We start from the raw sequence: 25501 nt of genomic DNA, 5'->3' as shown, positions 1-25501 counted from the left end.
CCTTCAGAGGGAACACAACCCTGCTGACACCTGGATTTCAAATTTCTGGCCTCTAGAACTGAGACGGAATCAATTCCTCTTGTTCTAACCCACCTAGCTTGTAGTCATTTGTTACAGCAGCCTTAGGAAGTTAAAACACTCTCCATGTTCTAATAACCTTGGCATATTCCTCCAACCTGCTCTTTCCCCATCTCAGGAAGGACCTTACCTCCCACCCCGTCACCCAGCCGAAGATCCAGGCCTCAGCCTGGGTGGCCCCCCCCCCCGACACCCTCACCCCTCCAGGGTGGTCAGTCTCAAAGTCCTGTTAGTTTAAGCCAGTAAGTTTGTGATAACTTGTTACAGCAGCAACAAGAAACGACTACACTGTTGGAGTGATTGTATCTAGAAGGGAATTCACCTCCCCAAGCCTCAGTGTCCCACATGTAAAATGACAATGATTATAGTCAGTGCTCACCGTTCACATCTATAAACATCTTTTCTCTCACAGGGCTTTGCACACAGCAGGCACTTAATGTCTGTGCAGTGAATGCATGCTTACTGATGCGAGGTACTACCCTAAACTGTCCCGGGATTAACTCATATACTCCTCAAGAACACACCATGAGATTAAAAACCATAGTCGACTCACTTTCCAGATGAAGAAACAGAGGCAAGAGAGGTTAAGTGACTTACCCCAAGGTTGCATAGTGTGGATGTAGCTGAGCTGGGACACAACCTACCCCCTGCAGTTGGGAGACTGACGCGAAGCTGTGTCACATTAATGGAAGCGGACAGGACGTGCCTAGCATTCTCAGCTCTGCCAAGGATGCCAGTCATGGCTGCAGCCAGTGGCCATCACTCTGCTCTCAGTGGGCATGGGGGGAGGGGGCACAGCCCCTCCAGAGGGCACTAGAAACACATGGGGGGAGCTCCCTGGTGGTCTAGTGGTTAGGACTCGGCGCTTTCACTGCCATGGTACTGGGTTCAGTTCCTGGTTGGGGAACTAACATCCCAGAAGCCACACGGTGCAGCCAGAAAGAAAAGAAAAAAAAGAAATATGCAGGAGTGTTTTCTGTTGTCACAAGTGCTGAGGGCCACTCGGTGCTGGCACTTGGCAGATGGAGGTGGACAGTCTTACACAGTGAAGAATCTTCCTACCCCAAGTGCCAGCAGTGCCACTGCTGAGAACCACTGAACACTGGGCCCAGCGCCTGCACCTCCGGCCTAGTGGTTAAGAACAAGGATTCTGGAGCCGCCTGCCTGGGCTCAAAAGCAACCTGGTTCATCTGCAGACTCTCCACGTGACCCTGAACGAGCCTTGTAACCTTCTCTGAGCTCAGTGATCTCCTCTGGAAAATGGGGCTACTAACAGTCCCTTCCTCATCATCTTATGAGGATTAAGTAAGGTACTACGAGTCAAGGCTTAGAACGGCGCCTGAGAGGCATTGGTGTCGGCCCTGAGCATCGTTATTTTAGTAGCAAGTGCTCAGTGTCGAGATCCGTCACCGCTTCCAGCCCCAGCAGCCCTCTGTGGGCAGAAACGGGTGGGAAAGCATCTGCACTCCCCCTCCGCCACCCTCAGCACGAGCAGTTTGTTGGGGCTTTTTTTTTTTTTTGACTGCCCTGCACGGCTTGTGGGATCATAGTTCCCCGACCAGGGATTGAACCCAGGCCCCCTGCCGCAAAAGCTCAGAGTCCTAACCACTGGACCACCAGGGAATTCTCATGAGGAGTGTTTGTTGACTGACTGCCTGATGCACTGATGGCAGGGCGTCTGGAGTTGCCCCTGGTTCCCAGGGAAGATAGGCAAGGGCTCAAAAGACACAAGGCCAGGCGGGGACCACAGGTTTACTGGGGGCTCCACGCACGCACTCACGGCATCACACGACAACGGCATGGTTACTCGGTACACGCGAGTGGCCTCCGCCCACAGCTGGGGCCCAGAGGCCGTGGGGGCAGCCCCCTCCCTTGTGGCCCAGACCCGGCTGGGTGCCTTCCTCCAGGGCAGCTGAGGGAGGGGGCCGCTGGGGTGGGTCCCGGGCCTGGAAAGGGGAAGGAAGCAGGCTTGACCGGGGGCGGGACCGGGGGCGGGAGGGGCCGGCCAGCCCTCACTCCAGCGACTGCAGCATCAGCAGCTGTTTGAGCACCTTCGTCTGGCTGGTCTCTCGGATTTCGCCGGCCAGGAACATCTCATCCACGACCGTGTAAACCTGAGTGAAGGGAGGGTGAGGGGAGACCCTGGTGTGAGAGGTGGGGAGACCCCCAGGATGCTGGTCTAAACCTTGGGAGCTGGGGGCTCTGATGCTCAAGTGCCAGGAAACAGACCCTCGCAGAGGCACCGGGGCGGCTGCGGGGGTCCGGCCCACCCCCCTTCCCCCTCCTCCGGCTCCCTCCTCCTCATCTCCTCCTCATCTTCACCAGGAGCCCACCTTGTAGAAGTTGAACACCAGGTCCAGTTCACAGACGTTGTGGAAATATTCATTTAAGACCTGGGAGAGGAAGACAGAGGTGGTGAGAGATGGGCAGGGAGAGAGACACACACACACAGAGACAGGAACAGAGGGCATCAGAATGAGACGGCAAAAAAAAAAAAAAAGGCAGAGAGAAGCTGAGGAAAGGGGAGAGACAGAGACCAGAGGAAACATCGAGGTGGGCCGAGAAAGACAGTGGCCCTCCACCCCTGGCCTCTGAGGGGAGGGCAAGGAGGGCCCGTGCATCCCAACAGAGGGGACGAGGGACGGCGCCCGCCCGCCTGTGCACCTCCACAAAGTTGTGGATGGCCTCCAGGTAGGCGAGGTTGTTGTCGTTGACGTCCACACAGATGCAGAAGTAGAGGCCGGCGTAGCGTCGGTAAATGATCTTGAAGTTCCGGAACTGCGGGGCAAAGAGGCAGGTAGTCAGTGACAGGGCGTGCCCAGGACCCAACGTGCTGGGCAGGGTGGAGCCAACATATTCAGTCCTGTGTTCCACGTGTGGTCCCTGAGGCTCTGCTCTGTGTCTGGCCTTGTGCTGGGGACACAGTGGTCCTGGCCCTCCCTGCCTAGGGCTCACTGTCCAGTGGAGACAGATTCATCCTCAGTCATCCCGAGTGGGCAGGGCTAGACTGTGGGAGCCCCGAGGGGGCAGGCAGCTGACCCAGGATGGGGGTCTGGGAGGGCTTCCTGGAGGAGGGGGCATCTGGACTGAGATCTGGAGGATGAGTAGAAGTGAACGGGCAGGAGTGCTTTAGGCAGAGGGAACAGGCTATGCAAAAGCCCAGAGCCCAGAGAGAGAGGCAGGGGTGTTCCACGGTGTCCATTCCCCCCTTTCTGTGGCTCCCTGTTGCCTCTGGAGAGAGTCAAACTCCTCAGCCTGGAACTAATCTACTCAATCATTCCACAAACACTGCCTGAGTACTTATTGTGTGGCAGGCTTTGTGCTGGGCAGTGCACACTCACCACCTGTAACCAAGACAATCTCAGCCTTGCCCTTAACTGAACCATAATATAAATACAAATATTACTACCTTATCACATACACACAATCCACGAATAAATATGCATGAACCAGGGACACAGACTCTAATTTTATACGCATGTGTAAGTAGATAAAGCGATAGACACATAGAGATATGCATACTGGCTTGCAAAGCTCCATGTCTTTGGCCAAAATCTGAAAAATCCAGCCTGGCGTGTGTGCGTGTGTCACCACCTGGTGGCGACTGCAAAAGCCAACACAAGTCTCTGATTTTCTTTTCTTTTTTTTATAAATTTATTTTTATTTATATACATTTTTTTCAGTGTGTTGGGTCTTCGTTGCTGCGCGCAGGCTTTCTCTAGTTGCGGCGAGTGGGGGCTATTCTTTGTTGCAGTGCATGGGCTTCTCATTACGCTTGGCTTCTCTTGCTGCGGAGCATGGGCTCTAGGCGCATGGGCTTCAGTAGTTGCAGCAAATGGGCTCAGTAGTTGCAGCTCGAGGGCTCTAGAGCACAGGCTCAGTAGTTGTGGCTCACGGGCTTAGTTGCTCCATGGCATGTGGGATCTTCCTGGACGAGGGCTCAAACCCATGTCCCCTGCATTGGCAGGCAGATTTCTAACCACTGCACCACCAGGGAAGTCCTCAAGTCCCTGATTTTTATTTATTTTTTTCCTAGTGTATCCTTTTGTTAATTCCTATACTTTGAGCATGTTTTCTAACTTTTTTTTTTTTTTTTTTTGGCCACGCTGCTCAGCTTGTGGGATCTTAGTTCCCTGACCAGGGACTGAACCTGCACCCTTGGCAGTAAAAGTGAAGAGTCCTAACCACTGGACCGCCAGGGGAGTCCCAGTATGTTTTCTAATATTATTACAGTAGTTCCTGCACATAATCCATGGATTAGTAAGAATATATCAAGAATAAACCTATCTAAGGAGGTAAAAGACCTGTAGTCAGAAAACTATAAGACATTGATGAAAGAAATCAAACATGACACAAACAGATGGAGAGATATACCATGTTCTTGGATTAGAAGAATCAATACTGTGAAAATGACTGTACTACCCAAAGCAATCTACAGATTCAATGCAAGCCCTATCAAATTACCAATGGCATTTTTCACAGAACTAGAACAAAAAAATCTTAACATTTGTATGGAGACACAAAAGACACCGAATAGCCAAAGCAATCTTAAGAAAAAAAAACAGAGCTGGAGGAATCAGACTCCCTGATGTCAGACTATACTACAAAGCTACAATAATAAAGACAGTATGGTACTGGCACTAAAACAAAAATATATATCAATGGAACAGCGTAGAAAGCCCAGAGATAAACCCATGCATCTATGGTCAACTAATCTATGACAAAGGAGGCAAGGATATACAGTGGAGAAAAGACAGCCTCTTCAATAAGTGGTGCTGGGAAAACTGGACAGTTACATGTAAAAGAATGAAATTAGAACACTCCCTAACACCATAAACAAAAATAAACTCAAACTGGATTAAAGACCTAAATGTAAGACCAGACACTACAAAACTCTTAGAGGAAATCATAGGAAGAACACTCTTTGACATAAATCACAGCAAGATCTTTTTTGACCCACCTCCTAGAGTAATGGAAATGAAAAGAAAAATAAACAAATGGACCTAATGAAACTTAAAAGCTTTTGCATAGCAAAGGAAACCATAAACAAGATGAAAAGACAACCCTCAGAGTGGGAGAAAATATTTGCAGATGAATCAACGGACAAAGGATTAATCTCCAAAATATAGAAACAGCTCATGCAGCTCAATATCAAAAAAAAAAGCAACCCAAACCAAAAATGGGCAGAAGATCTAAGTAGACATTTCTCCAAAGAAGACTTACAGATGGCCAAGAGGCACATGAAAAGATGCTCAACATCACTAATTATCACAGAAATGCAAATCAAAACTACAATGAGGTATCACCTCACACCAGTCAGAATGCCAGCATCAAAAAATCTACAAACAATAAATGCTGGAGAGGGTGTGGAGAAAAGGGAACCCTCTTGCACTGTTCATGGGAATGTAAATTGATACAGCCACTATGGAGAACAGTATGATGTTCCCTAAAAAACTAAAACTAGAATTACCATATGACCCAGCAGTCCCACTACTGGGCATATACCCAGAGAAAACCATAATTCAAAAAGACACATGCGGGGGACTTCCCTGGTGGCGCAGGGGTTAAGAATCTGCCTGCCAGGGCTTCCCTGGTGGCGCAGTGGTTGAGAATCTGCCTGCTAATGCAGGGGACACGGGTTCGAGCCCTGGTCTGGGAAGATCCCACATGCCGGGGAGCAACTAGGCCCGTGAGCCACAGCTACTGAGCCTGCGCGTCTGGAGCCTGTGCTCCGCAGCAAGAGAGGCCGCGATAGTGAGAGGCCCGCGCACCGTGATGAAGAGTGGCCCCCGCTCGCTGCAACTAGAGAAAGCCCTAGCACAGAAACGAAGACCCAACACAGCCAAAAAAATAAATTAATTAAGTTTAAAAAATAATAAAATAAAATATTAAAAAAAAAAAAAAAAAGAATCTGCCTGCCAATGCAGGAGACATGGGTTTGAGCCCTGGTCCAGGAAGATCCCACATGCTGCAGAGCAACTAAGCCCGTGTGCCACAACTACTGAGCCTGAGTGCCACAACTACTAAAGCCCGCGTGCCTAGAACCCATGCTCCACAACAAGAGAAGCCACGTCAATGAGAAGCTCGTGCATCACAACAAAGAGTAGCCCCCGCTCGCCACAACTAGAGAAAGCCCACGTGCAGCAACAAAGACCCAATGCAGCCAAAAAAAAAAAAAAAAGACACGTGCACCTCAATGTTCATTGTAGCACTATTTACAATAGCCAGGTCATGGAAGCAACCTAAATGCCCATCAACAGACGAATGGATAAAGATGTGGTACACATATACAAAGGAATATTACTCAGCCACAAAAAGGAACGAAATTGAGTCATTTGTAGAGACGTGGATGGACCTAGAGACTGTCGTACAGAGTGAAGTAAGTCAGAAAGAGAAAAACAAATATTGTATATTAACGCATATATGTGGAATACAGAAAAATGGTACAGAGGAACCAGTTTGCAAGGCAGAAATAGAGACATAGACGTAGAGAACAAACATATGGACACCAAGTGGGGGGGACGGGGGGGGTGGTGGGATGAACTGGGAGATTGGGATTGACATATACACACTAATACGTATAAAATAGATAACTAATGAGAACCTGCTGTATAGCACGGGAACTACACTTTGCTGAACAGTAGAAACTAAAACAACTATACCCCAATTTAAAAAATAGTAATAAAAAAAATTAAAGAAAAAAGAATATATCAGGGTGCTAACTCCACTTTTTAAAAAAACTGATACAGATACATGATCACATGTTTTAAGGCCCCTGCTCTGGAGTGGAAGGTTCAAGACAGGAAGCCAAGAGGGCAGGAAAACTTGATCTGGAGAAGTTACCAGCTGACTGTCATAGCTGGTGTGGCCTTGGCAGGATCTGACCCTGAGCAGCACTCTTCTCTACTTGAAATTCACCCTTTCCTGCTGTCATCCTCCTGGTTCCTTCCTGTCACCACTGTGTCACCAGCACTGCCCTGCACAGGGCTACATGCTGGAGTGGGCCTGGACTGGGAGGAACCTAAGATGGTCAGGCCCCCTTGTGACAGTTTCACCTGACCAGCCAGCCTTTCTGGCTTCTCCTGTCTATTCGGGCCTCCCTGCCCCTCTCTGGGTCCCTCAGTTGCTGCCATTTCTAGCACTCAGTGTGGGACCCACCCTGCGCCGGCAGCAGGATGCCCCGGGAGGGCGGGCATCCCTTGACCTCCCCGCTCCTCTCCCTTCATCCCCTCCTGGACATCTCGGCTGGGATGAGAACAGACACCTCAGTGCTGATCTCCACCTCAACCTGCTCTTTCCTGAGTCGGCCCCATCCGAGAAAGTGACAGCGCCCCCTACTGGTGGCTCCATTTTCTTTCACACACCTCATCCAATCTTTGGTCCTTCAGTTGGCTCTACCTTCAAAACGCTTCTCAGCACCCCTACTGCTTCCATGCCAGTGCCAGTCACCAGCATCTCTCACCTGGACCTCAGAGGTCACCTCCTGAGTGGTCCCCCTGCTTCTGCTCTTGCCCCCTAGAGAGGGATCCCTAAAGCCTAAGTCAACCCATGTCCCTCCTCAGCTCAAAACCCTTCCGTGGCTCCCGTCTCACTCAGAGCAAGAGCCCAAGTCCTCACCACGGCCCACAACACCCTGCGCCTTCTGCAGTGATCTCATCTGCTCCCACCGTCCTCCCTGGCTTACTCCACCTCAGATACACTGGCCTTCTTGCTATTCTAGGAATGCCCCCGTACATTCCTGCTGCCTCAGGGCCTTTGCACTTGCTGTTCCCTGGGCTTGGAATGTTCCTTTCTCAGATATCATCTCCTTCCACTCCTCAGTTCCTTCAGGTCTGGGCTCAAATGGCCCCTCTTCAATGAAGACCTCCTGACCAAACCATTTAAACCTGCGTTCCAACCCCTGCTGTACACACCCCAGCAATTCCATCCCCCACAGCTGCTTCTTTTTTCTCCCTGACACCTATCACCACCTGATACACTATATCTTTACTAACAGTCTCCCACCCACTAGAATGTCAGCTGTCAGCTCTCCAAGGACAGGGACTGGGTCTGTTTCGTTCCCTGCTGTATCACCAGTGCCTAGAACAGTGCCCGGTACACAGCAGTCCCCCGATTAATATTTGTTGAATTCTACAGGACAATCAGCCTGGTCTCTTGAACATGCTAATCCCGTGGGAATTAAAGCTGGAGGCCATCTCAGTAAAGAGACCAAAGAGACATGGAAACCAAAAGCAATGCCAAGATCCTTGACTGGCTTTGGACAATCAGTTTTGATGATTTGGGGGAAATTTAAGTATTGATTGGTTATTAGAGTAATAATAGTAAGGAAGTATGACTCATTTTATCAGGCCTGATGATACTTTGGTCATGGAAGGAAGTGTCTTTATTTTCTGAGATGTATCCTGAAATATTTAGGGATGAAACATCATGGTCTCTGTAACTTATATTTTTTTTTTGGCTGCACTGCACGGTTTATGGGATCTTAGTTCCCCAACCAGGGATTGAACCCGGGCCCTTGGCAGTGAGAGTGAGAAATCCTAACCACTGGATCGCCAGGGAATTCCCCCGTGATCTCTGTAACTTAATGGAAAACACTACAGCAAGGGATGGTTCATTATACCATTCCCTACTCTTGTGTGTTTGAGCATCTTTATAGTAAGTTTTTAAAAGGCACCAGAAAAAAAAAGTTGTTCGGCCGGAAAAAAGAGAATAAAGGTAGAACAAAAATGCAGGACTTCCCTGGTGGTGCAGTGGTTAAGAATCCGCCTGCCAATGCAGGGGACACGGGTTCGAGCCCTGGTCCGGGAAGACCCCACATGCTGTGGAGCAACTAAGCCCGTGTGCCACAGCTACTGAGCCTGCGCTCTAGAGCCTGCGAGCCACAACTACTGAAGCCCACGCGCCTAGAGCCCGTGCTCCGCAACAAGAGAATCCACCGCAATGAGAAGCCCGCGCACCGCAAGGAAGAGTAGCCCCCGCTCGCCGCAACTAGAGAAAGTCCACGCAGCAACGAAGACCCAACGCAGCCAAAATTAGATAAATAAATAAATAAATTTATAAAAATAAAAACAAAAGCAAACTCTTAACACTATGAAATCTGGGTAGTTTGCAATCAACTTCTCTCTTGTTGTACTAACCTGTACGCCGGAAAATTTTCACACTAAAAAGTACCCCCCAAAGGAAGGAAGACGGCAAGCATGTTGAATAAATGAATGTGGGAAGGAAGGAGGGCGTGAGGGGTTATTGCCATTAGAGGTTGGGCAGGAGGCTGGGAAGGAGGGGTCAAAAGGAAGCAAGGGAGTGGGGGGGGGCATTTTGGCCTGGGGCGGTGGGGGGAGGGGGAGTTTCCCGTCACCTCCACAAAGTTGGTGTGTTTGGCATCTCGGACAGTGACCACGGCGTGCACCTCCTCGATCAGCTTCTGCTTCTCATCGTCATCAAACTGCATGTACCACTTGGCCAGGCGGGTCTTGCCTGCCCGGTTCTGGATGAGGATGAAGCGGATCTGGGGGCAGCAGGAGGAGGAGGGAGGGAGAGGGGTGGGGAGGGCGGGCCAGGGCTGGGCGGCCCTGCCCAACAGCCCCACCCATCCCCACAGGGGAGACAGGGCCCACGTGTCCCTGCGGCCTGTCTTCCAAGGGTCTCAGCCATGCCCCAGAGCCCAGCCAGGTTGGTCTGGCCACACACTCCTGTCCCAGGTCCCTCCAACACCCCTGTGATTTCTCTGGCCAACTCTGCAGTCATTTCTAGGGCACTAAGTCCCAGGCTCCACCAACTCTCGTCTCCCTGACCTTGGACAAAAGATCCGCCCCCCTAAGCCTCAGTTCCCCCCCCCACCCCCCACCGCAGCAAAACAAGTTTCCATAGAAGACCCACTTTGTCAGGGTGTTCTGAAGGTTAAATAAGTTTATAAATTTAGTCTAGTAGCTGGCGCTAGTAGGTTCACTCGGTGTCGGCTACGATCATCATCAGTGATGGCTAGGAAATGTGTTTTTATGATTCTGAAAAGCCAGCTCAACTCTCATAGGGCTACTATGAACATTGAACAAGTTGATCCCGGAAGTGCTATGTATAGTGCCTACTACATACTGAGTGCTCAATAAAATTAGCTATTATGACTGAGGCATTTGACCAAGTGGCTAAGAACACAGACTACAGAGCCCGAATGAATCCTGGCACTGCTGGCTGTGTGTCTGCAGGCAAGTTACTTAACCTCTCGGGACCTCAGTTTCTCCGTCTGTATAATGGATATAACGAGAGTATCTCCCTCAGGAGACTGTTGCATGAGTTATTAAATATAAGAGGTATAATACAGTGACTAGTACATACTAAGTGTTATACAAATATTAGTTCTTAGTAATATTATAATTCATTGGCATTTGACTTTGAGAAAACCATGGCCCAAGTTCACGTAGCTAGGAAGCCTGCCTTTGGGCTCAGTTCTGTTTGAGATGCGCATGCTTATGCCCATTTTACAGATGAAGAAACTGAGGCTCAGAGAAAGGAAGTCTCACAGCCAGAAAGCAGAGCTGGGAGTCCAAAGGCTTTGCTCTGAACCCCCTTACCCTCACTTGTGGGAGCCTCCACCCACTGGCGAGAGTCCGCTCTCTTTCCTAAGCCTCACTCTCCACACACTCCATCCCTCCTCCCCCAACCAATCAGGCTGCACAGAAACAGGATATTACACTCTCCTTCCAAGAACCCCTTCTGCTGAGCCAGGGAAAACCACTTCCTAGCAGGGCAGGGGTCCTGGCAGGCAGGGAAAGGGCGTGGGGTGGGAGTTGGGGGGACCCACGCCACGCAGCCACAGCCTGGGGGCAGAGCCAAAGATAGATGGGGTATCTAGGGAGGAGAGACACAGAAGCCAGTCTACACAGCTGAGGGAGAGCTCTGCCTCTTACTCCTAAATTCCCTCACACACCTCTTCCTGTTTCTCCTCCCAGTTAGAATCTCTCCACCTCAGGGAATCCACAATGAGAAGTCCCTTCCCTCCTGTATCCTCGCCCCTCTGATGTTCCCTCTTGATGCTCCCCAACCTTCTCTGTCTCCAAGCCCCCTACCCTGGAGTTGCTCCCTTTTGACTCCCGCTTTCTCCATTTCAGTGCCCTCTGTCAGGTCGCCCCATCCCGATCACCGGGGAGGGGTGACAAATCCAATGCCCAGTCCTTGCTCCCAAAGCCCCATCCCCACCTCTCCCACTGCCATGCCTACTCCTTATTCTCCAAGACCCCTCCTCTTGCAAAGACCTACTCCATTGCTCCCCACTCATTTCTAGCATTCATTCCCTACGCCAAGTCTTCCCCCTTTTATTGCACACTTTCCCTGACATTAAAGCCCCATTCCCTACAGCTGTCTACTTCCCGTTTCCAGGGTCCAGTCTCTTCCCCTTGAGATACCTCTCTCATCAGCAGTATCCGGCCCAGTTCCAACACCCCCCTCCGCCTGCAATGTCAGCTTCCTGCCTCTAGAGACCCCCTCTCTCCTATCACAATGTCTTCCATTCTTCAACTCTCCTGCCACGCTCCCAGAGAGTCCTCCTCTTAGGATGTCCCCTCCCCACCTCCAATTCCTTCTGCCCATCTGAGATCCTCCCTGATCTCTTGCCTCCCTGTTTCAAAACCCTCCAGCCATCTCCAGTGTCTCCCTCCCGCACAGCCCTCTCCCCTTGCCACCTGGTCTCCAAAGCTCCCTGGCCTCGAGAACCCTGGTACACTCCAGCGCCCAGAACCACCTCCCAGTTCCCCCCTTCCCCGGCCTTTGATCGGCCCCAATCCCGAGAGCCCGCGCCCGGCCCAGACCATCGCACCGCAGCAGGGGCGGCTTGTCAGTATCCCAACGAGTCTCCAGTACCTGCACGTGGACCCACCCTTCCCCCGTCCCCAGCGTGGGCGCGCCCCCGTTACCATGGCGACCCCCGTCCGGACCCCAGCGGCCCTGGTCCCGCGGCTTCTGGGCGGCTCCGGCTCTGGCAGCTGTTGGGGGACCGAGGGCTAGAGCGGACTTCCGGGAGACGAACTCGCCCGCCCTCTCGCGCACAGCCCGCTGGGAATTGTAGTCCGAAAAAAAAAATGAGTTCGCTCGTCTGGGAGGCAAGCCTGGGAAAAGAGCCGGTCTCGCTTCCCAGCATGCTGCGCGACTGTCCTTTTTCCTACCGCACAGTTCGGACTCCAAATACATGCTGGGAGCCGAGGGCGAATTGTAGTCCTCGGAGGACTACGATTCCCGACATGCTTGACGGCCAGCGAGGCGAGTGCTGCGTCCTGGGAAATGTATTTCTTCCAGCCTCCCTCCACCTCCCCGCCAAGGCGGAAAGGACAAGCTGGGAATAGTTGTTTTAAATAAGAAACTGCGTTGGGGGAGCTAGAAATGTAACTGTCTTTCCGTGTTCACCCAGTACTTTGTTTAAAATGTGTTGAGTGTTTTCTGTGGGAGACGGACAGTGGTTTAAGAGCATGAATTTGGAAGTCAGCACTGTGTGCAAATCCTGCCGTCGCATTTCCTAGCACTTTGGGCCAGCAATTTCACCTCTTAACTAAATTTCTTCATCTGTAAAAGAGGGGTGATCAAGGGGTCACCTCAGTGGGGTTGTTGTAAAGCTTCGGTAAGTTTCCAAAGTACTTAGCACAGTGCTCAACACATGGTAAGTGCTCAATAAATATTAAAATCATGAATGTTCACTGTTAACATACATCAGGTAATAGGGGTCTTCTTACTTCCTATCCAGAGGCAGACCTGCCTTCTTTCAGTTACCCAAACAGGCCAAGGGCTTTCCCACCTCAGTGCCTTTCCTTTGCGCTGTTCCCTGGAAATCCTTCCCCCATTTATTTGCTGGCTGACCTCTTTTCTTCCTCTAGCTTAAACAGCACCTCCACAGTACTGTATAGAGGACCCAACATACAAAAGTCCCCCTCTCCGACCCCTCAAATTCTCTAGGTCAGCAGTTAGTTTGATTTTTTTTAAGCCTTTTTACGACTGTTAATGATTTATTTGGGGTGTGTGGGTCTGTTGTCTGGATCTCCCCTTAGGTCCCTGTTGAGAGCAGGGACCCTGTCTGTTAACTGTATCTACATCACCTAGAACACGGTGGCACATAGTAAGCACTCAATAAAGGTATTGATACTGAGGGGAGACGCCCTAATAAAAACAAACCATATCCTAGAACAATGTAAATTAAAAGTGTAGTATTGGCAGAAGAACCAACACATAGCTATTGAATAATTGCAGGGGCAACAAGAGGTCAGAGATCAATCCGTCTCTTGCACTGCTTTATCTCCAACAGGGTTGGGACCAGGATAAGGTAAGCAATGTGCCCAGGGTGAAAAAGGCACTCACTCGGGACTTCCTTGGCGGTCCAGTGGTTAAGACTCCATGCTTCCAATGCAGGGGGTGTGGGTTCGATCCCCGGTCAGGGAACTGAGATCCCATATGCCGCGGGGCGCAGCCAAAAAAAAAAAAAAGTTGAAAAGGTGCTGACTCAGCCCTTGCAAGAGCCTGAAAGTGAGCACCTGGCTTGCCTCCCCTTGGTCCCAGCCCTGATCTCCAGTGCCCAGCTCAGTGCCTGGCACAAGTCTGGTGTTTGTTTGATAAACATCTGCTGAATGAATGAATTAATAGGTATCAAGAAAACAGACATGTGTAATGCTAAGTAAAAGAAGTCTTACACGAATGAGTAGTTACTATGTGATTTGTTTGAATGACCATGAAGACTAAAATTGGTAAAACTAATCTATGATGTAAAAACAGGAACAGTGATTGTCTCTGTGGGCAGGGGGCTAGGAGGTGAGGATTATGTTGGATTTGGCATAGTAATATTCTATACTTTGAAAGAGGTTTTAGTTACATGGATGTAGATATACATCAAAAATCAACAAATGATACACAAGATTTGTGCATTTCACCTTACATAAAATTTACCTGAACAAAAATAGTCAGTAAATATTGAGCTCTATTTGATGATATGCATATTGGTTTGTTTTTTGTTTTTTTTTGTTTGTTTGTTTGCTTTTGGCCACACCATGCAGCATGCGGGATCTTAGTTTCCCGACCAGGGCTCAAACCCGAGCCCCCTGCAGTGGAAGCGCGGATTCTTAACCACTGGACCACCAGGGGAGTCCCTAAAATTAACTTTAAAATATATCAGAGGGCTTCCCTGGTGGCGCAGTGGTTGAGAATCTGCCTGCTAATGCAGGGGACACGGGTTCGAGCCCTGGTCTGGGAGGATCCCACATGCCGCGGAGCGGCTAGGCCCGTGAGCCACAACTGCTGAGCCTGCGCGTCTGGAGCCTGTGCCCCGCAACGGGAGGGGCCGCGATAGTGAAAGGCCCGCGCACCGCGATGAAGAGCGGTCCCCGCACCGCGATGAAGAGTGGCCCCCGCTTGCCGCAACTAGAGAAAGCCCTCGCACGAACCGAAGACCCAGCACAGCCAAAAAAAAAAAAAAAATATATATATATATATATATATCAGAAAAGTAAGTTAGATTAGTGGATTGATTAAAGGATAGAGAGGTGAAAAGAAAAGAAACAAAATTATAGAATCTAGATGCTGAGTATATGGGCATTCACTGTGTAAAACTGTCAAACTTTATGTTTGGAAATTGCCATAATAAAAGAAAACAGACACTGTCCCCACCCCGACGTCATTCATGGTCTAGCAGGGGAAATAGACTTAAATGACATATGCAAATAAATAACAAATTACTGAGCAAATAACAATAAATATTTCTTATCTCACACAGCTTCTGTGGATCGGGAATTTGGGAGCAGCTTACCTGGGTGATTCTGGTTTGGTGTCTCTCATGAGGTTGCAGTCAAGATGTCAGCTGGGAGACTTCCCTGGTGGTGCAGTGGTTAAGACTCCGCGCTCCCAATGCAGGAGGCCCGGGTTCGACCCCTGGTCAGAGAACTAGATCCCAAATGCATGCCGCAACTAAGAGTTCACATGCCACAACTAAGGAGCCCACCTCCCACAACTAAGACCCTGCGCAACCAAATAAATAAATATTAAAAAAAAAAAAAAGATGTCAGCTGAGAATGCAGTCATTTGAAGGCTCAGTCGACTGGCCCTGAAGGATCTCCCTCCCAGGGGCTCACTCATGGGGTTGGCTGATTAATGCTGGCTGTTGGCAAAAGGCCTCAGTTCCTCGCAGGTGGCCCTCTCCACAAGGACACATGAGCTGTTTTCCCCCAGAGTGAATGATCCAAGAAAGGGCAAGGCCAGAAGCTGCAATATGTTTTATGACCTGGCCTCAAAGTCACACCCTGTTATTTCCACATTATCTTATTGGTACCCGGAACTGCCCTATCCAAGGTAAGAGGGGACCTGAATACCAGGTGAGAATAAGCGGGGTCCGTCTTGGAGGCCTGGCTACCACAATTGCTTAAAGCAGAGGCACCTAGCCTAGCTGAGGAGTTAGGGACAGAGTTAGGCAGAGTGTGCAAGCAGGGAACAGACCTTGTCTCTGCTCTCAAGAATCTCATGGCCTGCTCTCAAGAATCTCATCTATGGAATATAGATATAGACAGAAAGGACTAGTCCCAGCACTTCCTCTTTACTACAGAACATGGAAAGGCCCTTTCCTTTGAGGTGTCATTTCAACATGCTTGCCGTAGGGAAAAATTGGAAAGAGGCAAAATATTCATTGATAGGGGAAAAGTCAGCTAGTTCATATGCAGTCACATAACAAAATATGTGCATTCAGGCAAATATATAGAGAAGTCTGGAAGAAAACACATTTCTGGAAAGGTGAGGGGATGGGGTTGTGTTGTCCAAGGAGACTGCATCTTATCTGGTGTATTTTAAAATTTTGTAAGCACAAGAAATTCATGTATTATTGGTAATTAAGAATAATTAAAAGAATATATAACACAATTGAAAGTGGGCAAAAGATTTGAACAGCATTTCACAAAAGATGCTATTCAAATGGCTCATGTATATATGAAACGATGCTCAACCTCATTAATCAATGGGATAAGACAAATTAAGACCACAGCTGGATACCACTACACAGCCATTAGAATGGCCAAAATTAAAAAGATGGACAATATCAAGTGTTTGGGGAAACGTGGAGTAGCTGAAATTCTTCTGCATGTCTCTGGGGATGTAAATAGGTGCATCCACTTTGGGAAACTGGTTGAAGTACACATGCACACCCTGTGACCAGCAATTTCACTCTCACGTACATACCTAGCAGGAATGAGTACAAATATTTACCAAAAGACATGTTCTAGACTGTTCATAGCAGCGCTATTCATAATAACCAAAAAGTGGAAACTACCCAAATGCTCACCAACAGTAGAATGTATAAATACATCGTGGATTCTTCACACAGTAGAATACTACACAGCACTGAGAATGAACGATCTCCATTTACACAAAGTAACGTGGATAAATCCAACAAACTTTGTTGATCAAAAGAGACCACTTAATTCCGCTTATGTAAAGTATTAAAACAGGCAAAACTAAAACTAAAATAAGCATAGAAATCAGGATAGGGGGTCTCCTTGTAAGGGGGAGAGGAGTGACTGGAAGGGGACGGGGTGGGGGTGCTTCTCAGAGATTGGTCACATTCTGTTTTTTTATCTGGGTGCTGGTTACAAGGGCGTGTTCTCTTGGAATGTTCATCGAGCTGTACACTTGTGATTTGTGTACTTCTCGGTGTGCGTGTTTTATTTTATTTTTTTAAATTATTTTTTTAAATGGGATCTCTCTCTCTCTCTCTCTCTCTCTCTTTTTGGCCGTGCCACGCAGCCTGAGGAAACATAGTTCCCCCGTCAGGGATCAAACCCGTGCCCCCTGCAGTGGAAGCGCGGAGTCCGAACCCCTGGACCACCAGGGAATTCCCTCCATTTTTAAAGTTTATAAAAATTGGGAGGCTCATCATCCATCCTTCCATCAGACATTTAGCGTGTGCCTCTATGTGTCAAACACTGGCCAGGCGCTGGGATTTTGCACTGAGCCTAGGCATCCCCGCCTCCCGTTCCTTCCTCGTGATTGGCTGCTCTTCCGGCCAATGGCGGAAGAGTTCACCTCTCTTTGACATAACACCCGCAGCATCAGCTAGCTGCAGCTTCCTCAGTTCGGTTTGTAGGCGGCGCTGTGAGCTCACCGACTCCTTGGTCAAGCTGAGACCTGGTCCCCACCCTCTGATTCTTTCTGACTCTGAGGAGTGGAGAGAGAATATGCCCCAGCACCTCCACCCTCTTTGCAGAACTCTTTCGTGGATTTTTCTGCCTGTGCATCTCCCCGATGCGGATCCAGATCCCCAGGTCCCGCCTCACACCTACTCCAGTTCCACGGTTGGTGTGACCTCCAGTCCCAGCTATTCGGGCCTCTAGGTCCATGCTTGGGAAATCTTGACAGTGGCCTAGGCCGGCAGTCGGCACCTCTCTCTGTCAGCTAATTGTTTACTCGCTTGTCTATTTATCCTGGAGTGGAGGTTAGCCGGGTGCGCGGAGGCGGCTGCCCCCAGGGAAGCCTGCTTCCTGTGGTTGGCTTGCTCAACCAACACCCGACCTCTTGTGCACTGGAAAGAAATGCAGAGCTGGGAAGGCGCTCCGTGATGGTTCCCCTCGTTCATCCAGGGAAACACTGCCTGAGCCCCTGCCTTGTGCCTGGACCTGTGCTAGGAACATCAACGTTGATTGGGACATCCCCACCCTGTCCTCCTGGGGCTCACAGGCCAGTGGGATAGAAAGACCTATCAGTACAGGGGAACAACCCAGGGGTGGTCAGGGCTTGGCTGGAGGACCCGAAGGTGCTGTGGAAGCCTAGAGGGAGACTGGCAGGGCCTCAGGGAGGGCCTCCCGGAAGAGGGGACATCTGAGCTAGTATCTGAAAGAGGGAAAGGAGTTTGTCATTAAACAAGGACAGTGTCTTGGCTACCATGCCTGCAGTGCCAGCCATCATCCCCTTTGTTTAGAATTAGATTCATTCATTTATTCATTAGCAGGTATTTATTGTGGGCCATTTTCCAGACTGAGGAACTAGCCAGAATTCCTGCCTTCAAAGGGCTCACACATAAAATGGTGATACCAGGGACTTCCCTGGTGGCGCAGTGGTTAAGAATCCGCCTGCCAATGCAAGGGACACGGGTTCGAGCCCTGGTCCGGGAAGATCCCCTATGCCGTGGAGCAACTAAGCCCGTGCACCACAACTACTGAGCCTGTGAGCCACAACTACTGAGCCCGCGTGCCACAACTAGTGAAGCCTGCACGCCTAGAGCCTGTGCTCCACAACAAGAGAAGCCACCGCAATGAGAAGGCCGTGCACCGCAATCAAGAGTAGCCCTGGCTCTCCGCAACTAGAGAAAGCCCGCGTGCAGCAACAAAGACCCAACACAGCCAAAAAAAAAAAAAAAAAGAATAAAAATGGATACCAATACAGAACTTCAACCCCTGATGGAGTGCTGTGAAGAAGTACTAGGTGTGCAGCTATCTGACCCCAGTTGTCTGGGTTTGAATCTCACATCTGCCACTCACTAGCTGTGTAACCTCTCTGTGCCTTAGTTTAGCAGAATAACAACTCTAACCTACTTGTAAGGTGTTCTGAAGGTTAAGTGAGTTAATATGTTTAAAGTGCTTTAGAATGTTGCCTAGCATAAAGTGCCCATTTTTATCAAAATATGAGGGTTAGGCCAAATCTGCAAGGCCGCCCTGAGGAAGTGACTTCGAGTGAGACTTGAATGATAAGACAGGGTCGATGGGCTCCAAAAGAAGGGGAGAGGGGCATCTGGATCCAGAGTGAGCCCAGGCTTCTCTCTTCTCTAGGTGCTGCCAGTTCAAAAATTTCCCAAGATTGGAAGGACCTAGAACACGGCACTGGAGTTATAAACACGTATTAATTTGAGGTAGGGGAATCCGATGTCCCTTCTCCCGTTTTTCTGGTGTTCTCAAGTGATAGATCTCAAAATCACTTACAAACCAGGGCTTGCAGTGGCACCTAAAGAAAATCTGGCCCACGCATTGGATTTGTTTAGCCCACAGTGCTAAAAACAAACTTTAAAAAAAGTCATGAACAGGGACTTCTCTGGCGGTCCAGTGGTTAAGACTCCCGCTTCCACTGCAGGGGGCACGGGTTGGATCCCTGCTGGGGGAACTAGGATCCCGCATGCCACGTGGGGCGCCCCCCCAAAAACAAGTCATGAGCATCTAAAAATCAAATTTCATGCATTAAAAGTGTTAAATTAAAAAAAAAAAAGGGAGTCAATGGAAACGACCGTCATCAGTAATCAGAAAACCTTTATTTGATGGGATGCTTTAAAACTTGAGCACACTTCAATTTTATTTTATTTTTTTATAGATTTCTTTAATTTATTTATTTACGTCTTTTTTGGCTGCATTGAGTCTTCGTTGCTGTGCGCGGGCTTTCTCTGGTTGCTGCGAGCGGGGGGCTACTCTTTGTTGCAGTGCGAGGGCTTCTCATTGCGGTGGCTTCTCTTGTTACGGAGCACAGGCTCTAGGCGCGCTCTAGGCGCGCAGGCTTCAGTAGTTGTGGCACACAAGCTCAGTACTTGTGGTGCACGGGCTTAGTTACTCCGCGGCATGTGGGATCTTCTCGGACCAGGGCTCGAACCCGTGTCCCCTGTATTGGCAGGAGGATTCTTAACCACAGAGCCACCAGGGAAGCCCCACACTTCAATTTTTTAAAAAAGCATTGAGATATGACCTCAAAAACAAAACAAAACTTGAGCGCATGTAATTTTATTTATCAACGTTTGTAGAGCAAGGCATGATTTTCAGCGCTTTACAAATAGAACTCATTTAATTCTCCCTGCAAACCTTACTAAAGAGCTAAGATTATCATTCCATTTTTTAGATGAGGAGACTGAGTAAAGAAATGAAAAATGCAATCAGAAGCATAGCTTTCTTCATGCATTCCTTAAATATTGACTGGGCTCCCAGAACGCTCATCTTCCAAGACCCGTACTTCCGGAGGGGTCCCAGAGGAACCCCTCTTCAGTTCGAGGAATTCAGGGGTTACAGCGGTGCCCCTTCCCATCACTACTCTTTCCCCTCCGGGCTCCCGAACTGACATTTGATTGCAGTCATTTACACAATGCCGACTTGGAGGCCAGGGCTGCATGCGGGACCAGGCCCTCGCGCCTCTTACGGGATCAGGCGATCACAGAACCCAAAGCAAGTATGTAATAAGGCACTCGTTACCTGCAGATTTTCTTCTCTGCCCGGAAAAAGAGCACGCGCTCCTCAGCCCCGCCCCTTCTTCCGGATCGACGAAGTGCTAGGCTCCTATTGGGCTAAGGCGGGCCACGCCTCTCCGTGTTCCCCAATCAACTCCTCCACTGGGTGCGCTCCCTCCTCCTCAGCCCCGCCCCACCGCCCCAAGTTACGTCGCTCCCTCTCTCCTCCTCCGTTTTCCCCGGGGCTGCGCTCGCGCGGCAAACCCACCGCCCCTTGCCTCTCATTGGCTGGTCAGGTCCCGCGCGAGCGGGATCGCGCCCTTCGCTCCCGCCCCCAAAGCTGGGCCATGCCTCTCCCCTCCCGTTTTCTCCAAGAGCCAGGGCGAGAAGGGTTTCGGCTGCTTCTGGCGCGCGCAAGGGTGCGCGCGCCTCTCGAGGACCACTCCCTCCGCCTCGCGCGAGTAGCCGCGGCGGCTGGCAACCCCTCCCGCGCACGCGCACTTGGCCACCCCATTCCTCTGCCCGGTCGCGGGTCGCCTCGCGCTCTGTCTCGAGCCGCAGCCACCGCACTAGCGGCATTTCTTGGGGGCGCACGCGCACTGCGCCCTCCGCACCCGTTCCCTGGACGCGGCCGATGCGGTGGCAGTGAGTCCGTCGGGCGCGCACGCGCTCTCGGTTCTGCCGTGCCACGCGCCGGTTATCCCCTCGCGGCGCGCCCTCAGGGGCCGTTATACCCCTGCAACGGTCCCCGCGCCACGCACGCGCAGCAGCGAGGGGGAGCGCGCGCGGGAGCGGCGACCGCAGGAAGGAGGCGCCGCCGCCGCCATTGCGAAGGAGGGAGGGAAGGAGCGAGCAAGGCTGGTCCGCCCTCCCCCTGGTTCCCGCCCCTCCCCCCTTCCCTCCCCGCCCCCCGCCCGAGGGAGAGCCGCGGAGCGGCGGGAGGAGGAGGTGGAGGAGGCGGAGGAGGAGCCCGCGAGGGAGGGTCTGCCCGGCCCCCCGCCGCCGGAGCTGCCGCCGCCGCCTCAGCTGCCGCTGAACGAGGAGCAGCAGAACATGGCGCCGGGGCCGCCGTCGCCGCTGCCGGGATCCCGGAGGCCAGGGCCGCGCTGAGGGCGCCCAGCTGGTGAGTGCGCGAGCTCGCTGGCCCCGGCAGCGAGGCCGGGCGCCGCCCCGCTGCGGGGTCCAGGGGGAGGCGGGGACGGCGGGGCCCGGAGCCCGCGAACAATGGAGGAGCCGGAGGGGGAGGGGAGGGAGCGGCCCCCCAGCCCCCCGGGCCCCGCGGCCCCGCCGATTCGCGCTGCGGCCCGGCCCGCCGGGGCCCGTCTGCCCTTCGGACTTGCCCCTGCCCGCCCAGCCCTGCTGTCGCCGCGTCTGCCCCCACCCTCCAACCCACTGGGATCTCGGTGTCTGCTTCGGCCTCCCCCCCCAACTCTGCTCCCAATTCTGCGCCTCCCCCTTCCCTCTTCCGCCCCTCAGTGATGCCCTTCGCCCCTCCTAGATTCTGCAGTGCTCATGGGATCCACCTCCTCAGTGACCCTTCCGCATCCCTTAATTCTGGATCCGTACTTTGAGATTCGTGACCCTTCTGCCTTCTTCGATTCCGCTCTCCCCACCCTGGATCTGTTCCCTTCTTTGACCCATCTTCTGTTACCCTCCGCTGTTTCACCGCCAGGAGCTGTCCCTCTAGGACCTGTGGTTCCACCTCCTTGGTGATTCATCCAAGACCCTGTTCGTCTTGGCACTGCTGCTCCCAGGTCTTCTCCTTGGCCTTAATTCCACGTCCCTCTTGGGCCCTACTGCCCGCTGACAAAACCTGCTCCACCGCCCCCCCCCCCCATACCCCTGGACTCTCTGACCCTCGTCTGCCTCAGTTCAGTTCCCTGCCCCCTCTCGGACTCCGATGCACCATGCTTGCCTCCTCCCCTGCTCAGACCTTGCTCCCGTTTGCCGTTCAGATCCTTTCCTCTCTTCTAGACCTTTCTGCCTCCCCACTCTGCTCTTCATCCAATCTCAGATCTTGCTGTGCCCTCCAGCCTGCTTGCTTTCTGACTTTGCCTTCCATGAGGCAGCCTCCTCCCCCTTCTCTGACCCTGCAGCTCTCTCGTTTCTGCCTTTCACTTCTCTGACCTTTCTCCCGAGCTCAGCCTCTCCGCAGCTTCAAGCCCTGCAGTCCCCAGTTCCGCCCCAGTGTTCTCCTTGCCGTTTCCTCTCTTCCCCACCTCCTTATTGGCCCTCTTTTGAGCGGTTCCATTCATTTGCTCCGGCTTCCTTTGACCTGTCTCCCCTTCAGTACTTCTCTGTGTAAGACCTGCTTCCAGCCTGTTTCTCCAAGTCCTGTCCTCTTCATTTTGGCCCTTCTTAGATTTGTCCTTTACCTCACTGAACCGTCGATAACTTGTTTCTGACGCATCACCCCCTTCCCTTCCCATTCTGCACCTCAGACTTGCCCCAAATCCTTTTTGCACCTGCTCTTTCATTTGTTCACTTCTGCCCCATCCTCTCTATTTAGTGCTTTCCTCACAGCTCTGCCCCTTTTGGAGCTGTCCACTTGTCCACCTATTTTTTGGACCCATTTTAACTTTCTTACTGCTGTCCCCTCTCGGTGTGGTCCTCTTTAACTCTGGTCATCTTGTGACTGCCTCGCACCTGTGTTGCCTCTCAATTCTAAGTTTTCCACCTGATCTTCTATCCCCCCACCATTTTGATTCAGCTCTCAACCTCCACTCTCTCCTTGCTCGTATTTGTGTTTCCCTTTTTGTCCTACCTCTTACCCCCTTACTGAGTCTCCTTCCCCCTGCTCTGCCCAGTATAGAGATGTTTTCCCAACCATTCCTACTTGTTACTCCCCCCACCCCAGCTTCCTCTTGGAGCTATCTCGGTTCTGGGCTAGAGTCTCCCTCCCTTTTGTGATCCCTCTCCCAGATCTGTTCTTCATTGCCTTGTTTTCTCCCTCATCTTTTTTTTCCCCTTGTATCTTGCTAGGCTTCTTCTCTTCCCATTTAGTTCCTATCAGATTTGCTTCTCCCAGCTTCCCCGCTTGACCTGCCCATTCCCACTGGGTGCTTCCCTTCTTCAGGCATGCCTTTCTCTGGTCTCCATCCCTCAGCTTTGGAGGGGAAGGGGCTGGGTTGGGCCTAGGCTTCTGCAGGCTCAGGTTTAGACTGCAGATTCTCTCAGCGCTCTGACCCTGAGGGTTTTATCTCGAGGGATCCTGTGAGATCTGAGGAAATAGGTGGGGGTTGGTTGATTGGTTACTGCTCTTGAGTCTGGGAGTGTCTCCCCCATCTCCCCCATTTCTGCCAAGGTTAGTGGTGGTGGGAGTATATCTCCTTTCCACTGCCCCGCTTTCTTTCCCGCTGCCATTTTGCTCCCCAGCCCCTTCGGGTCCCTGGGCTTTGCAGTTTTGTGTCCTTCGGAAAAGGAGAGTGCAGCTGCTCACAGGTCTGTCTTCTCTTTCTCACTTTCCCTCCCTCCTTCTCTGAGCTATTGTAAAGAGACAGTTGTACCCTCTCCCCCTTTCACTTCCAAGCCAGCACCCTTTGGGAGAATTTAGGAGTATGCTTTTTTGGTTTTCGTCCAGCTGACAAGTCATATATTTGTTTTACCTTCGGCTGGGGAAATGCCAGTTCTCGAGTTCTCCCCAGGCCCACCGGGGGTTGTGGTCGCACTTGGTGTTTACTGCTGTGGGTCTGCAGAAGCTGCCAGTCTTGCCTTCCCTAATGGCCTCTGGTTTGCTTTGTGACCTTTGGGAGGGGTGGTGGAAAGTGGGCTTATTTCTTTTTCACCTCTGCCCCAGGAAGGATTCAGCTTCCTGGTCTTCAAAATGGTGAGGGCCTGGGTTTGGAAAGCTCTTTGCAGTTGTTTGTTGAAACAGAGTGCCAAGTGTCACTTAGATTTCTGCCCTCTGGTATTGCAGGCGCTCCCAGCCACAGGAGCTGAGTGCTTATAGGTAGATCCATGTTTGGGAAAGGGAGGGGGCTCATTGGTGTACCAGGAGTATGTGGGTGGGCCCTGACACTCCCCCAGCCTTTTGACTGCCCTGATTTGGTAGAGTGAGAAATGGGTGCCAGGAACTGGCTGATATGATTGGGTTTTTGGTTTATTACCTGCGAAATGTACCTTTGCTGCCTTTTCCTTGAGCTTCAGTGATCTTATGTTGGGGGTAGGGTTGAGGAAATTCATTCAGAGGAAGAGGTGGTTTTTACAGAAAACCAGACAAGCGTTTTCCTTCCTTACCTTGGGAGAAGGAAGCTTTTGCATGTTCTAGGTTTATTTATTTTATTTCTTAAGTAAATCAAAAGCCTGGTTTTCGTCCCCCCCTGTGGCCTAGGGCAATTGCATATTAAAGCAGCCATCGAGCTGTGAAGGAGCGTTTACTGGAAGGACTTTATTTCTTAACTGAGCTATAATCAAACTTTGTTTACTTCAGAACTTATTTAGAATAGTTCTGTGTGAATGCATGTGAAATAAAAAACATTCACTGTCATCTACAGAATTGAACCATTGACTCATCAAATGTTAGGGCATTTGTATGTGAGACGGTGAGGGGGGCTGGATAGCAGATCCATATGGCTCCTTTAGTTTCTAAGTTCTTAGGACTTTAAGTTTTGTGACAAGCAGTCTCGTAATTTTAATTATCTGTGGCATTTGTCTTCACCATTGTTGACTTTAAGAATTTTGGTTCATTTCTGTTAGTTTCTGTTCATTTCTGAGTTTTGGCCTTGTGAACCATGATTAATTCTCTGAATTTGTTTGCGTTTATGTTCCTCATGTTGGTATAAATAGTTGTTTTGTTTTTTATTCTTAATGTGGAAGTAGAAGCTAATTAAGAATAAAAACAACTGTGTATGCAGTACTGCTTAAATTCGTGTTCCAGGGTTTTAACATCACTGGCAGCATAGAAAGTTTCTGCGTGCCCAAAGCTTACGTTTACATAATAGGAAGAGAGGAGACAGAAGAACAAAGAGCTGATTTTTCTTCCTAAACTGGTAACTGATGTTCCAGAGCTTGTCAGATTTCTCTGGTGGTAGCAGAGGCTCCAACCCCTGTATCAACATTTGCTTTCATGAAGGAATTGGGTGCTACAGAAATCTGAGGTGGTAGCCTTGGCCTTCTGGAACATTTAATGTGCCAGTTGGGGGTGGGGTGTGGAGTGGGGGATGGCGGTAGACGACTGTTTTCGACCTCGTACTATGTCTTCAAGGGCTCTTGCCCTGCCTAGAAAATCTTTGTATTACTGGCTTGTTTAAAGTTCCTGTCTTTTTTTATACTAGCCTTTCTTTTTGG

The 25501-nt window shown here is 50.7% G+C and overlaps 2 protein-coding genes across 3 annotated transcripts in view; one reads left to right on the top strand and one right to left on the bottom strand.

Moving 5' to 3' along the window:
• Positions 1-1810: 1810 nt before the first annotated feature.
• Positions 1811-12120, bottom strand: AP2S1 (adaptor related protein complex 2 subunit sigma 1). Its single transcript, XM_036834659.1, has 5 exons — positions 11982-12120; positions 9434-9583; positions 2743-2856; positions 2412-2471; positions 1811-2192 (listed from the first exon to the last, which is right to left on the bottom strand). The coding sequence occupies exons 1-5, from the start codon at positions 11982-11984 to the stop codon at positions 2091-2093; spliced, it is 429 nt and encodes a 142-aa protein (XP_036690554.1). The 5' UTR covers positions 11985-12120; the 3' UTR covers positions 1811-2090.
• A 9064-nt stretch (positions 12121-21184) lies between these two features.
• ARHGAP35 (Rho GTPase activating protein 35) overlaps positions 21185-25501 on the top strand; it is a 120486-nt gene continuing 116169 nt past the window's right edge. Inside the window, exon 1 of one of the 2 annotated variants that reach the window (XM_036832704.1) lies at positions 21185-21338. The gene's annotated coding sequence lies outside the window, so the exon portion shown is untranslated. The remainder of the gene's footprint in view (positions 21339-25501) is intronic. The other variant, XM_036832703.1, reaches the window with a different exon arrangement.

The sequence above is a fragment of the Balaenoptera musculus genome, chromosome 19, assembly GCF_009873245.2.
Source record: "Balaenoptera musculus isolate JJ_BM4_2016_0621 chromosome 19, mBalMus1.pri.v3, whole genome shotgun sequence".
NCBI lineage: Eukaryota > Metazoa > Chordata > Mammalia > Artiodactyla > Balaenopteridae > Balaenoptera > Balaenoptera musculus.
This window is presented reverse-complemented; position numbering and strand designations above follow the sequence as displayed.